The 15,177-nt window shown below is 46.2% G+C and overlaps 1 protein-coding gene across 2 annotated transcripts in view; it reads right to left on the reverse strand.

Annotated features, from left to right (window-relative positions):
* The window catches only part of MFSD6 (major facilitator superfamily domain containing 6), a 49,906-nt gene extending 34,977 nt beyond the window's left edge, over positions 1-14,929 (reverse strand). For both annotated transcript variants that reach the window (XM_016190770.2, XM_016190771.2), the window contains exon 1: positions 13,361-14,929. In XM_016190770.2, the coding sequence (XP_016046256.1) occupies positions 13,361-14,907 (1,547 nt within the window). In that variant the 5' untranslated portion in view covers positions 14,908-14,929. The remainder of the gene's footprint in view (positions 1-13,360) is intronic.
* Between the last annotated feature and the right edge of the window lie 248 nt (positions 14,930-15,177).

The raw sequence follows: 15,177 nt of genomic DNA on the forward strand, positions 1-15,177 counted from the left end.
GCTGAGCAGCACTCTGGTCTTCTCGCCCTGTATTTTTCTCTCTCCTCTCTCTCTCCCTGTATCTCTGTATCTCTCTCCCCCCTCTCTCTGTCTGTCTCATTAAAACAAAACAAACGGGGAGTCCGGAGATAGCGCAGCGGGTTAAGCACAGGTGGCGCAAAGCACAAGGACCGGCGTAAGGATCCCGGTTCGAGCCCCCGGCTCCCCACCTGCAGGGGAGTCGCTGCACGGGCGGTGAAGCAGGTCTGCAGGTGTCTGTCTCTGTCCTATCTAACAAAGACATCATCAACTACAACAATAAAAAACAAGGGCAACAAAGGGGAAAATAAATATAAAAAAATTTTTAAATGAAGTATGTACATAGTAAAAAGACAAGTACTCTCTGGAAGTCTCCAGGTCAGTCATGTCTGGCTGCAAGCATAGCAGGGCTCACCAGCACCCCGCTTTCTGGCCCAGACTGACGCTGCTGAGAAGGCTTCACCCCAGCAGGGCCTGAACAGAGGCCCGGCCTCCTCAGCTCCCTGTCCTTGAGCTGCCTGCGCAAACCCCACAGCCGAGTTGTGAATAGTGCTTCTTTCTTAAAACCTATGCTTTTTAAAAACAGAATTGTGTTCAAAGTTCTTATCCAAACCATTCCTGTTCTCTTTTCCTGGCATCAAGGAAGAAAAGAACATCAACCTCTGTGGTCAAGAGTTTGTTTTTTTTTAAATATTTATTTATTCCCTTTTGTTGCCCTTTGTTTTATTGTTGTTGTCCATGTTGGATAAGACAGAGAGAAATGGAGAGAGGAGGGGAAGACAGAGAGGAGGAGAGAAAGACAGACACCTGCAGACCTGCTTCACCGCCTGTGAAGCGACTCCCCTGCAGGTGGGGAGCCGGGGGCTCAAACCAGGATCCTCACGCTGATCCTTCCGCTTTAAAAAAAATTTTTTATGGGAGTCGGGTGGTAGCACAGCGGTTAAGCACAAGTGGCGCAAAGCACAATGACCGGCGAGAGGATCCCGGTTCAAGCCCCCGGCTCCCCACCTGCAGGGGAGTCGTTTCACAAGCGGTGAAGCAGGTCTGCAGGTGTCTGTCTTTCTCTCCCCTCTCTATCTCCCCCTCCTCTCTCCATTTCTCTCTGTCCTGTCCTACAACGAAGACATCAATAACAACAACAATAATAACTACAACAATAAAACAACAAGGGCAAAAACAAAGGGAAAATGAATAAATATTAAAAAAAACTTTTTTATTATCTTTATTTATTGGATAGAGAGAGCCAGAAATCTAGAGGAAAGGGGGTTGTAGAGAGGGAGAGACAGAGAGACACCTGCAACACTATTTCACCACTCACAAAGGATAGCATTGCCCCTGCAGGTGGGGAATGGGGCCTCGAACCCAGGTCCTTGCGCACTGTAACACGTGCACTCAAGCAGGTCAGTCTGCCGTAGGCCCCTCACCTGCACCCAACACGACCATCTCAGTCATGGTCTCTCATCCTCTACCACTCCCTCCCACTTAGTTTTTCTTTTATTCCTAATAGTTATCCTTCAAAAGGGAAAGAAGATGAGTTTACCCTTTATCTTATTTTTAAAAAGATTTTATTTATTTATTCATGAGAAAGATAAGAGGCTTTGGAAGCCAGATGGTGGTGCACCTGGTTAAGAGCACCCATTACAATGCACAAGGACCCAGGTTCAAGCACCTGGTTCCCACCTGCAGGGGAAAAGCTTTGTGAGTGATGATTAGGGCTGCGGGTGTCTCTCTGTCTCTCTCCCTCTCTACCTCTCCCTCCCCTCTCAAGTTCTCTGTGTCTCTATCCAATAATAAATAAATAAATAATTGTTTTTAAAAAGATAGGGGAGAGAGAGAGAGAGAACCAGACATCACTCTGTTACATGTGCTACTGGGGATTGAACTCAGGACCTCATCTGTGAGAGTCCCAATTTTATCAACTGTGCCACTTCCTGGACTACCATTAATCCATTAATCTTATTTTATAGGTGAGGAAATCAAGGCCTCAGTTCCAAGAATGGAGGCAACCTAGCTCTCAGCAAGTCACTGGGAAACAAACATAAGGAAGCACTACACTGCATAGTAGTCAGCAGTAAAATATTTATAAGCACTGTATCAACTGCAACGCTTGCCATGTTATTTCCAGTTATTTTTTATTGATGATCTAAAAATGAGAAATAGAAACCATGAGCTTTCTGATTTAGCCTAACTAGGAAACAGACCAGGATTGTTTCCTGTAAAAGAGGAATCATTCCTTGTGGAATAAAATCTAATCCAGCCTTTGCTGAGATGGGGCAAAAACAAACAAACAAACAAACAAACAAAAAACAACGAACAGTGCTTCACTGAGACGTGTGTGTTAGAAACAGTGTGTTTCTTCGAAACTAGTCTTGGTTTGCTTTCCTTCTCAGGTGCTCAGATAAGCCCTGTGCACAGTCACGCCTTAGTCGTCAGCCTACTTCAGGCATCATATTCCCCCACTACCGGTTTTTCCAGTCCCACAGAAATGTAAGTAAGGTCCGCCATTCCTAAGGGGAAAACAGAGGCTCACTCTGGAATGAACATGAGGGTAAAGAATAGGAAAGCTACTAGCTCTTTCCAAAATGGAGACCTCCCCAGATCTTCATCTGCAATATTCTTGCCTTTAGGTTCAACAGTTTGGCTCTATATGTTAACTCTCTGCTTCAGCCACCAGGTTCCAGATGCCACCATGATGCCAACCGGACTTCCCTGGGCAGAAATGAGACAGCTGGGACACTATCCCACATGCCTCGCAGGGAAGATGAGGAAGATGGTGGAGTGCAGATTAGACCGACCTGCTCCTTCCACCTTTCCCTCCCACTCTGCCAGCGGAACGACATGCCTGATCAACACCCCACCATGAGAACCAAGGACGGCTGCCAGCACCCCCTCACTAAGGGCTCCACACTCTCTCTACCCAGCTATCACTCACAGTGGACCGGTCCAAATAAAACCGCTTAAGTGTACTGAGCTGGGTACCATTCTGCAGTCTGCTGTTTCCGATTCAACACCACACCTCTGAGAGTGTGCGGTGTCGACAGAGGCTCCGTCACAGTGCTTTTATCTTCCACACTCTATTCCAGTCCATGCAGAACATATGCCACCACCATGTACAGCATATTCATTCCCCGCCTGACAGGTAACGTTTCTATTTTTCATGGTTGTAAAGATGTGGTCAGTGTGTAAGTGTCCTCATGCAGTGTCTTGGTGTTCATGTAGAAGAGTGTCTCCAGGTAATTTTCATGAAAATTGAAGTACGATTTTCAGGTCATGGGAAATGTTCACCTTAAGCATTTCCATAGACAGTGGATCTGGTCTCCCTAGCGGCGGTCCTGGTAAGAAGTCTGTTGGAACCGTCATTACTCTGGCTAAGTGCAGAGCTTAACAATCACCACTTTGGCCTGGGAGATGGTGAGAGGCATATATATCAGTAACCAAAAAAGCTATGGCTTTGGGGTTGGGCGGTAGCACAATGGGTTAAGCGCACGTGGCGCGAAGCACAAGGACCAGCGTAAGGATCCCGGTTCAAGCCCCTGGCTCCCCACCTGCAGGGGAGCCACTTCACAGGCAGTGAAGCAGGTCTGCAGGTGTCTGTCTTTCTCTCCCTCTCTCTGTCTTCCCCTCCTCTCTCCATTTCTCTCTGTCCTATCCAACAACGACAACATCTACAACAACAACAATAACTACAACAATAATAAAACAAGGGCAACAAAAGGGAAAATAAATAATAATAATAATAATAATAATAATAATAATAGTGAAAGCTATGGCTTATATGGAGTAAGTCTGTTCTCCTTAACACACTAAGTGCCTTAGACACGCCCAGCCAACACAGGTGGAAGAGAAAACAAAGCAGATGTGACATCACTCAACAAAAGCCTGGAATCTATTTGCTGCCTGGTGACAAGGGTCTTTTGTTCCCAGCCAGGAACAACTGAGTGCCCAGCAATGCCGCTCCTGGCTTGCCAGGCCCGGGGCTAGACTATGGCCGTAGATTTCTCTGAAGAAATGTTCTTTTCAAGGAACTATAAAAGCCAAGTTCCTCCCTTTCAACTCTTGAAAGTCAGTTTTTATTTATCGGAGGCTCTGCAGCTTACACTTTCGTGATGAGAACAGATCCTTGCAATAGCTCTAAGAGACTTTCCTGACAGAAAATGGCATCACTACCACCCCAGGTGAAGTGGGAAGTGAACAGGAAAATAGAAATCTGCCTACATGGCAAGAACAATTATGGGCATAATCATCCTGCGTATTGTTTATTACACAGACGGTGCTTAGAGTCACCGACTTCAAAAATATCACTAGGGAGCAAACAAATAAACCACAGATACCAATCTCTATTGGAACAAGATGTCTTTGAGAGAGGACTGTTACTTTTTAAATCACCACCAACTTTCCAGCCTTAAGGATAGGGGCACTCTCACAGTAGACTAGACGTTCGTATCCGATTCAGCAGGCTCTGTGGCTGTGAGCAGGGCAGTAGCCAGAGCGGCTAAGTAATCAGAGAATCAGCTGAGCTCCTAGTAACAGGCCAGCTGCCATGCTCCACAACTGTCATGCTTCATCGCAGTCTTAAAAAATGTATATGTGTACTTGAGGCTTCATTGCTTTGGGTTCACTTATTTTTCAGAGATGAGAGAAATAGGCAGAGACACAGGGGGCCAGGTGGTGGCACGCCCAGTTAAGCGCACATAGTACAAAGCATAAGGACCCACACAAGGATCCAGGTTCGAGCCCCCAACTCCCCACCTGCAGGGGGGAATGCTTCACAAGTGCTGAAGCAGGTCTGCAGGTGTCTCTCTCTCTCTCTCTCTCTCTCTGTCTTCCCCTTCTTTCTCAACTTCTCTCTGTCCTATCCAATAAAATGGCAAAAATGGCCACAGGAACAGTGGATTCACAGTGCTGGCACTGAGCCCCTAGGATAACCCTACAGACAAAAAAAATAAATAAATAAACAAATAACCTGGTGAAATCCAGTTTTAAAAAAGAGACAGAGACAGAGAGGCAAAGACACGACTCTGAAGATGCCCCAAGTGTGATGGAGGCTAAGCTGGAAGCTGGGTTCCGTGCGGAGGAAGAGCAGGAAGTCAGTACTGAAGTCTAGGAAGTAGGTGCTAACAGCATACCCAGTTCCAAGGAGCTGAGGCAGAACACACCACATCATTTGTAAAGCCACACAGTTCCCAGCGGCAGAGCTGTAAGCCAGGCTTGTCACCACTATGTGACAAAGATTCTCAGAAGGACAGGAAGACACCTTTGCTTTCAGAAAGGAGCTGTTTCCTCTGTCAGTAGCCTCTCTGGAGTCCCTGTGAGAAGGATGCGAGGACAGAGCCACGCTACCAGCACTCAGGATCCTCCACAGCAGAGGGGTCTGTAAGTGAGACGCAGAAGCTGTTAGAGAAGCTGCCTGTCTGACAGAGCACAGGGTCTCCTGAGCTAAGGAGATGGGGCTGACAGGGCAAAGGACAAGAGTAGAAAGGACTGCAGAGGGAGCCCCTCAAGTTTTTAGCTGAGGGCTTACAGCACCAGGCGGTGCGGTGCACCTGGTTAAGGGCTCACATTACAGTGCACAAGGACCAGGTTCAAAGCTCCTGGTCCCCAACTGCAGGGGGAAAGCTTCACAAGCAGTGAAGCAGGTGTCTCATCTCAGTCTCCCTCTCCCTCTCTATCTCCCCTCCCCTCTCAATTTCTGCTTCTATCCAATTAAAAAGAAAGAATTTCTAAAAATAAATAAATATTCTTTTTTAAAAAGGGGGGACTGGGTGATGGCGCACCTGGTTGAGCACACGTCACAATGCACAAGGACCCAGGTTCAAGCCCCCGGTCCCCACCTGCAAGTGGCAAGCTTTGCAGTGGTGAAGCAGGGCTGCATGCTGTCTCTCTGTCTCTCTCCCTCTCTATCTCCCCCTGCCCCTCTCAAGTCATGGCTGTTTCTATCCAATAAATAAGTAAATAAAGTAATTTTAAAAATCATTAAAAATAATAATGAAAACAAAAGCACCCGAGGCAGGGAGGAACTAGCAGAGAGATTCAGGGAGCCGCCTGCAAGGCCCAGATGAGCTGTTGTGTGAGCTAGAGGGAGAGCAGAAGCCCCCCACCCCCACACAGACCCCCCCACTCCTCACTGGGCCTCTCTCCGGCTCAGTGGTTATCAAGCTCCACTACACAGTGCAGTCACGTGGGGCACTTGGAAAAGTCCAAGCGTCTGAGTCCTGCCCTAGAGACTCATGTCTGACAGCAGCCCGAGCACTAGGAGGACTTCCAAAGCTCTCTTGGTGAGGGGCCGGGTGTGGCACATCTGGTTGAGCGGACCTGTCACAATGTGCAAGGACCTGGGTTCAAGCCCCACCTGCAGGGGGAAAGCTTGGTGAGTGGTGAAGCAGGGCTGCAGGTGTCTCTGTTGATCTATCTATCTATCTATATCTATCTATCTATCTCTTCCTTCCCTCTCAATTTCTGGCTGTCTCTATTCAATAAATAAAGATTTTTTTAAAAAGAGGAAAAAGAAAAAAAAAAAAAAAGCTCTCTTGGCGAGGCTCAAGATCACTGCAACAGCTGAGCCCAGGCAGCAACCAGGAGACCAGGGCCTGGGAGGTGAAGTCCGCAGAAGTCAACAGATGAGTGGTCCGGGAGGTGGCGCAGTGATAAAGCTTTGGATTCTCAAGCATGAGGTCCCGAGTTCGAACCCTGGCAGCACATATACCAGGGTGATGTCTGGTTCTTTCTCTCTTCTCCTATTTTTCTCATAAATAAATAAAATCTTTTTAAAAGAAGGAGAAGGAGGAGGAGGAGGAGGAGGAGAAGAAGGAGAAGAAGGAGAAGAAGGAGAAGAAGAAGCAGTCAACGGTTGTGCATGTGAGAGGCAGCAGGTCCGGGGTCTACAGTCAAGGCACAACGAGGTGGAGGGAGACAAGAAAAGGACACAGCGCCACAAAAGAACCAGCACCAGCCTTCGGTGGCCAGCTCAAACTCAGCTCCCTCTCTGAAGCCTTCCTGCCACCCCTCCAGTGTCAGATGCTGATCACATGCCCCTCCCTTCTGTTCCCAGCTTGCAGGTAGCACTGCCCTCCTGTGCCCTCAGGACCTCACCAGGACAGCTGGCGGGCTCCTTTTCGCACCATGCTTTGGTCCCCTTTCTACACTGAACTGTTAGCTCCTTTGCCTACTCAAGTAGGATTCGTGGCTAGTGGGGTTAATGTATTACTCCTCCCAGACAATATTTGTGTATCAAAACTAACCTTGGATATAAGAATTTCGGGACAAAGTCACAAACTGAGTGGATCTTTGCCCCTTAAAAGGTAAACAAATTACAATCGAATAGCATGGGTGACAGCCTGGTGCGGCACAGAAGTGAGCAGCCAAGTTCAAAAGTTTTCATTGTAACTTGTAGCCTGCGGCTACGGACATAATCATGGTGCTGACTATAACCCTGAGGGCCACTCACGGTCACAGAAACCCAGCTGTCATCTTTACGTAAATTAGCCCAGAAAGAACTGCACATTCCACCACTCTTTTAAAAATTTTTTTGTCAGTGTTTCCTTTTTATTTATAAAAATTTATATATATATATACATATATATATATATATATATATATATGCACATGAGGTGGCACAGTGGGTGGCTTTTGGATAAAACCACTTCCCAGACCACTCAGCAGCTTTCTCAACACTTGGCGTTTCTGAAGTCCCATCTAAAGCCTGAAAATCTCACATTGTTGGTTTTATTTGCCTTCCCTGATAATCAGGGACTTTGAGAATATTTTCAGATGTCTACTGTCCCTGTGGATCTCTTGAAAATATTCTGGCCATGTATCCCACCTATTTTTAAAGGGATTGTTTTATCTTTTTTTTAAAAAAATATATATTTTGTTTATTTTATTTTTGAGAGATGCAGAGAGAGAGAAACGCCATAGCAATGCCCAGCTCTGGCTTATGGCGGTGCAGGAGGATTGAACCTGGGACGTTAGAGCCTCAGGAATGACTGTCTCATTCCATAACCATTATGCTATCTATCTACTCCCGCCCAATGATATGCTTAATTTTTAAAAAATATTTGTTGTTTTCCCTTTTTGTTGCCCTTGTTGTTACATTCCACAACTCTTATGACTTCAGATCAAGAGAATTTTACATTATAGTGGCAAAACTAAGCTTAACTATTTGCCTAGAAAGGCTGCTCTCTAGAGACGGGCAAACCCAAGGTCAAAATCAGAAATCATTCTGGGTGTGTGCGCACCTGTGCAGGTACGCTGTGTATTCGTGTGTGTGTGTGTGTGTGTGTGTGTGTACATATGTACTTAAGATTAATTTGCTGTATGGGGTAATTCCCTAAAAAAAAAAAAAATGGGCCCATACTGGAGAACATAAAACATTAAGAAGTTCAAAATCGGCATGCTATTTTAAACACTGTATTTCTGGTACGAATTATAAATTTTGAATCTATATAAGGAATTTACAGAAAATTCACTTTTGGCTACATTAGGATGTTTGTGATCCCCATTAAGCCAAACACAGAATATTGCAAAAAGCACATCAAGGCCACAGATAGAATCCTCATTATGGATCTATGAGAAAAACACACACAAGATAACCTATCTTAATCAGTAATTTAAGGTAAGGCATTCTTCCAATAAAAAGTCTGAGCTGCCAACACCACACTTTTAAATTCTCAAGCCTTCGCCATCACCACCGCCAGACTGGGCTCACAAAATTAACCCAGAAGAGAAACATATTAATTCTAGCCGATTGTGTGGGCATAACACGGCAGCTATCAGAACATGTTACTTTATTTATTTATTTTTGAAAGATAGGGACATGGAGATAAGTGGAGGAAGAGAGAGACAGGGGAGATGGGAAGGAAGGAGAGGGAGAGAACATGAAAACTTCTTTCTCTTTCTTTCTTTTTAATTGGATAGGACAGAGAGAAACTGAGAGAGGAGGGGAAGAGAGAGAGAGAGAGATACCTGCTTCATCATTTGTGAAGCATCCCCCCTCCCCCTCCCCCCCCCCCCCCCCCCCCCCCGCAGATGGGGGCTCCAACCTAGATCCCTGGCCTGGTCCTTGGGCTTTACACTGTGTGCTCGTAACTGGATGACCACTGCACCGCGATCCAAATTTCTTTCAATGCAGTAGGGCTGGGCTTGAACCTAGAGCATGTGCCTGGCATCACATCATCCAAGCCAGCCATTTCACTTGTTCCAGAATCTTTTACAAAAGAAAACATTAAAAAAATTGAAATCTGAAAGAGGTAAATAACCACAAATTGATGAAATTCCAGTAGACTGTTGGGAACAAGAATGTGACCACAGATCTTTTTCCATCTTATCTTTCAATAAAGAAACGGGGTGCTCTTTTATACGTGAACCAGAAAATTAAAATGAAATAATCTGTAGGGTTTTTTTTTTTTTTTTTTTTGCCTCCAGGGTTATTTCTGGGCCTCAATGCTGCACCATGAATCCGAGGCTCCCGGAGGCCATTTTTTTTCCTCCTTTGTTGCCCTTGTTGTTGTAGCCTTGTTGTGGTTATTATTGTTGTTGTTGATATCGTTTGTTAACAGAGAGAAATGGAGAGAGGAGAGGAAGACAGAGAGGGGGAGAGAAAGACAGACACCTGCAGACCTGCTTCACCGCCTGTGAAGCGACTCCCCTGCAGGTGGGGAGCCGGGGGCTCGAACCGGGATCCTTACGCCGGTCCTTACGCTTAACCCGCTGCGCTACCGCCCAACGCCTGATGTGTAGATTTTAAAGGAGCAAGTACCTAATGAGATAAAAAAAAGCCCAAGTGTAAACACATGCAATTATCAAAAGTAACAGCAGACTCACAAGAATGGTATCATGAAATACATACAGCAGGGGGCCAGGTGGCGGCTCATCTGGCTGAGCGCACATGTTAAAATGCACAAGGACCCGGGTTCAAGCCCCTGGCCTCCACCTGCACAGAGAAAGCTTTGTCAGCGCTGCCCGTGTCTCTCTGTTTCTCTTCTTCTCTATCTCCCCTTTCCCTCTCAGTTTCTGACTGTCTCTATCCAATAAGTAAATAAAGGTAATAACTTTAAATAAATAAATATCTATAGTAGGCAAAGGACAAAGACAGAAAAGATAGTTTTTTTCCCTTAACATGTGAGAAGCTAACCATTTACCAGTCAGGGGGGTAAAAAAAAGGACCTATGTACACACTCTGAACAGAGTCATCGTTCAACTCATGCTACTGACTAAATAAGGACATCTAGGAACTCCACTCACCAGGTATCTCTCTAAGAACAAATAACAGGGATTTAAAGATACAATCAGCTGAAGCAGAATCCCATTCACACATCCAGGTTGAAGAGAAGTGTCTCATTCATCACAGTCTTCTAGCAGAGAATGTAAACATGATCTAGACAAGCTTAAAAGGCACCCAAGTCCTTAACACAAGACGCTTTTCAGACCTCTCTGTCCCACTGAATTGTGCCCTGGGAAGTCTGCACATCCTGGAGCCATCCACACAGCATCTCGCTTTGTTTAGTGACAAATTTGAGAAAAAAGACCAACCAAGACAGAGATTTGAGAAAAAAGACCAACCAAGACAGAGAGCCCCCTCCTCCCACCAAGCACAACCAAATCAAATGAGAATGAAAAAAAAAAAAAAATATATATATATATATATATATATTTATAATTGTTGGGGAGGGAGAGAGATCATAGGCTGAAACATTAAATTAGAAAAGATCTTTAGTTAGTAAAAGAGAAAGTAAAAAGAAAAAAAATCAATGTTTCTCTTGTCAGTGTCTATTTTTCCTTCTTATATTCTCATACAAACAGCAGATTTCAGAATTACCACATAGACACAAACACACATGGTTTGCTTTCTTTTACAACAACTTCAAATTTGGGGAACTGACAGGCCTTGCTTTTTGAGTAAAGCATGCCTAAGTGAACCAGGCTTGACAGCAGCTGAGTAGAAAGACTTACAAAGAGTGAGGCCAGGTGGTGGTGCACCTGGTTGAGAGCACGTGTTACAGCGTGCAAGGACTGGGGTTCAAGCCCTTGGTCCCCACCTGCAGGGGGAAAGTTTCACAAGTGGCGAGGCTGGGCTGCAGATCTCTCTCTGTCTCTCTCCCTCTCTATCTCCTTCTTCCTCTCAATTTCTGGCTGTCTCTATCCAATAAATAAATAAAGATAAAAATAAAATATTTTTTAAAAGACATATAAAGATCAAGGTTCTATTTGAAAAACTTTAGATAAACACTAATGGTGGGGTTGGGTAGTGGTATACTCAGTTAAGTGCAGGTAATACCAAGCGTAAGGATCTGGGTTCAAGCCCTTATTCCCCACCTACAGGGAGGACGCTTCCTGAGTGGTGAGTCAGGTCTATAGGTGTCTATCTTTCTCTCCCTGTTTAACTCCCCCTCCCTCTCAATTTCTCTCTGTCCTGTCTAGTAAAATCTTAAAAAAAAATTTTTTTTAATGGAAAAAACAGCCTCCTGGAGCAGTGGATTCACAGTGTAGGCACCGAGCCCCAGTGATAACCCTGGAAGCAAAAAAAAAAAAAAAAAAAACCACTGGTGAAACATTATATAAATCCCAGGCAATTCTTGATTTTTGATTTTTTTTTCCTCCTCCAGGATTATTGCTGGGGCTTGGTGCCTGCACCACGAATCCACTGCTCCTGGAGGCTACCTTTTTCCCTTCTGTTGCCCTTGATGTTTTATGGTTGTTGTGGTCAGTATTATTGTTGTCAGATAGGACAGAGAAATGGAGAGAGGAAGCGAAGACAGAGAGGGGGAGAGAAAGACAAACACCTTCAGACCTGCTTCACCACCTGTGAAGCGACTCCCCTGCAGGTGTGGAGCCGGGGGCTCGAACCGGGATCCTTACGCCGGTCCTTGCGCCGGTCCTTGTGCTTTGTGCCATGTGCGCTCAACCTGCTGCGCTACAGCCCAACCCCCGATTTGATTTTTTTTTTTTTTTTTTACTAAGAGGACTGATTATGTACAAGATTTTTAATTTCCCATGTTTTCATGATAGATAAAAACGCAGAGTGGTCCGGGAAGTGGTGCAGTGGATGAAGCATTGGATTCTCAAGCATGAGGTCCTGAGTTCGATCCCCGGCAGCACATGTACCAGAGTGATGTCTGGTTCTTTCTCTCCTCCTATCTCTCTCATGAATAAATAAATTAGTTTTTAAAAAATGCAGAGATGCTTAAAAACAACTATGTTGGGGGTGGGGGAGAGGGGGAAGGAGAGGGTGTTTACTCACCTGAGCAAACATTGTACCATGCTGGTGCCCACAGCAGAGATACCACAGTACCAGAGGGAGCCCCGCTGACAGTGGGGTGTCTGTGGTATCTATCACTCTCTCATGTCTCTCTCTCACTTTAAGAAGCAAAACAATATCCTCTATATAAAGTCATGGACTAGCAATGATGGCGGGTTACGTAACTTTTGCAGAATACAATAGATATCTTCATTTGTTCAAGATCTGTATCAATTAGAGGCTGAGATAAGTAAAGACTAAACACCAAAATAAACACACAAAAATGACAACGAAACCTAATTCCTTTTCCATTTCAGCTTTCCTTCATAAATGTCTGCCATGGTAGCCTCTGAGGGCCACAGAATGATACGGTTTGCCAATTCAGTGTCCCTATATCTGAAGATAGTTATTGTAAGAGTTTCTTAGTGTGCAAAGAGGAAGCAGTGCTTCTTGCTTGTTTTAGATCATCCAACTTGTCTCATTACTTTCGCTGGATTCTATTTTGAGAAGGAAAAGAAACAGGCCTCCTTTATACTTGATCCCCAACCCCATACTCAACACAAGCGAAAATACCCTTAAGTGTGTTCAAGTAAGTGTTCCATTGTGGGAAGGGCAGGAATAGCATTAGTAAGCTTGTTCTAGGCCCAGGTGGTGGCGCATCTGGTTGAGCACACATGTAACAAAGCATAAGGACCTGGGTTCAAGCCCCCGGTCCCCACCTGCAGGGTGTGGGGGGGGGAGCTTTGTGAGTGGTGAAGCAGGGCTACAGGTTGTCTCTCTGTCTCTCTCCCTCTCTCTCTCCCCTTCCCTCTTGATATCTGGCTGCCTCTAGTCAATAAATAAATAAAGACGGGGCCAGGCGGTGGTGCACCTGGTTGAGTGCTCACATTACAGTGCACGAGGACCCAGGTTCAAGCCCCTGGTCCCCACCCGCAAGGGGAAAGCTTCACGAGTGGTGGAGTAGGGCTGCAAGTGTCTCTCTGTCTCACCCTCTTTTCATCTCCCCCTCCCCCTCTCAATTTCTGGCTGTCTCTTCCAATAAATAAATAAAGATTCAAAAATTCAAAAATAAGTAAATAAGTAACAATTAAAAACTAAGCGTGTTCTTACCTGATGTGGCCGATCAATTCAATAAGCTTGTGACTGAAAAAGTAAGCCATCAGCTCAGACACATGACTCAGTACTGAACAGACCCCAAAAAGGGTTGTGGTTCCATTGAGATCTTCCAAGTGCCAGTAGAGAAAGGTGAATACAAAGCCATATCCAAAGCCCATAAACCAAGCCACAAATAACACGGAGCCGTACTGCACGCTGCAAAGTAGTCTGATGAGGTCCCAGAAGCTGAAGGCCTGCGAGTGGCTGGTGGCAGTTGGCGTCTCCTCCGGGGTCTCCGTGGAGCTGTTTCTCTCCACCTGAGGGATCTCCACCTCTCTCCCTTTATTCTCATCGTTCTTGAAGTGGTTATAACGGAAGCGGAACTGGGTGGCTACGATCAAGGCCATGGTCATGAGAACTCCAAAGACGATGAAGACGATCTGGTAGTTACGATACTCGGGGGGCCTGCACCCCTTGCCATCGATGGGCACTTCCATGTGGGTGTAGTCAATGCCGATGCCCACAGACAGCATGGCCAGGCCCCAGCCCAGGGAGCCCCACATGCGCTGCAGCCCGTAGCGATCTCTGTGTTTGCCCAAATACTGAAGGGTGACTGTGTCCACAATTGTGACAGAAGAAGCACTAAAAAATTCCCCTATGATGACAACCACCAAGATCACCAAAAATATAGCTTCCACCTCTTGCTGATCATACAGGAGCGCGACTTGGTCGGAAGGTACAGCTTTGGTGGTGGCGGCGACGGAGGTGGTTGTCTCCTTAGCTCCATTTCCCGGGTGGGCCAGTGTGGCCGTGCTCGGGTTCAAGACGGAGTTCGCTATACGGGTGGTGGTTTGATCGGTCTGAGGTTGAAGAGTGGGGGCACCGGTCTTCGCGACAACTGCTGGGAAGGTAGTCATTTCTGTGACGTTAGGCGTCACAGGCCAGCTGGAAGAAAGCAGGTCCCTTTTCGCACGCATCCTTGGGGACGTGGTTGCGGGAGAGGGGGTGGGAGACTCCGCCGGCATGACGGTTAACGGGTGACTCGAATTGGCAGGGGGAGTTGTTGGGGAGATCTTTGGGACGCACCTCAAGGTCGCAGGTTTGACAAAGCCAATGCCCAGGTTAAATGAGACCCAACACAGAAGAGAAAAGAGGAGGACGATTTTGCCCTTTTTAAATCGATCCGCGACGACACCCCAAAAGGGCGCACTGCAGAACTCGATGAAATAGCGGATACCTACGAGCAAGCCGCTCTGGCTGGGCGACATCCCCAGCTGTTTATAGTACACAGGCAGGAGTGGGTAGAGAGAACCATAGGCAGAGTAAAAGAAGAAATAGAAGACCTTGGAGATGAGGAGGTCGTTGTTGATTTTAACACAGTGCCGCTCCATCCAGTCCGTCTCCTCCTGGGGAACAGCAGCTGTCTCCGTGGAGGAGGGCGTCTCGTTGGAAGGCGGGTCTTGTTCCCTGGCAAGGCCATTGAAGGGGTCTGCAAGCACGTACTTCCTCTTCTGCTCCTCCTCGTCATCAGTGAGGATGGCAACTTTATCGTCGGCCGCCATGGCTGTTCTGCACCATCGGAGAGTGTCTTCACTGTGGATCTGCACAGGAGAATTTTTAAAATAACTTAGTAATTTAAAAAGCCGTAACATTTAAACATAGAGCTTTAACTTGAAGGAAACCGAGGAGCATAAAATTATAGCTAAAATAGGGGTCGGGCGGTAGCACAGCGGGTTAAGCGCACGTGGCGCCAAGCGCTAGGACCTGTGTAAAGATCCCAGTTCGAGCCCCCGGCTCCCCACCTGCAGGGGAGTCGCTTCACAGGCAATGAA

This window comes from Erinaceus europaeus, chromosome 18, assembly GCF_950295315.1.
Source record: "Erinaceus europaeus chromosome 18, mEriEur2.1, whole genome shotgun sequence".
Lineage (NCBI taxonomy): Eukaryota > Metazoa > Chordata > Mammalia > Eulipotyphla > Erinaceidae > Erinaceus > Erinaceus europaeus.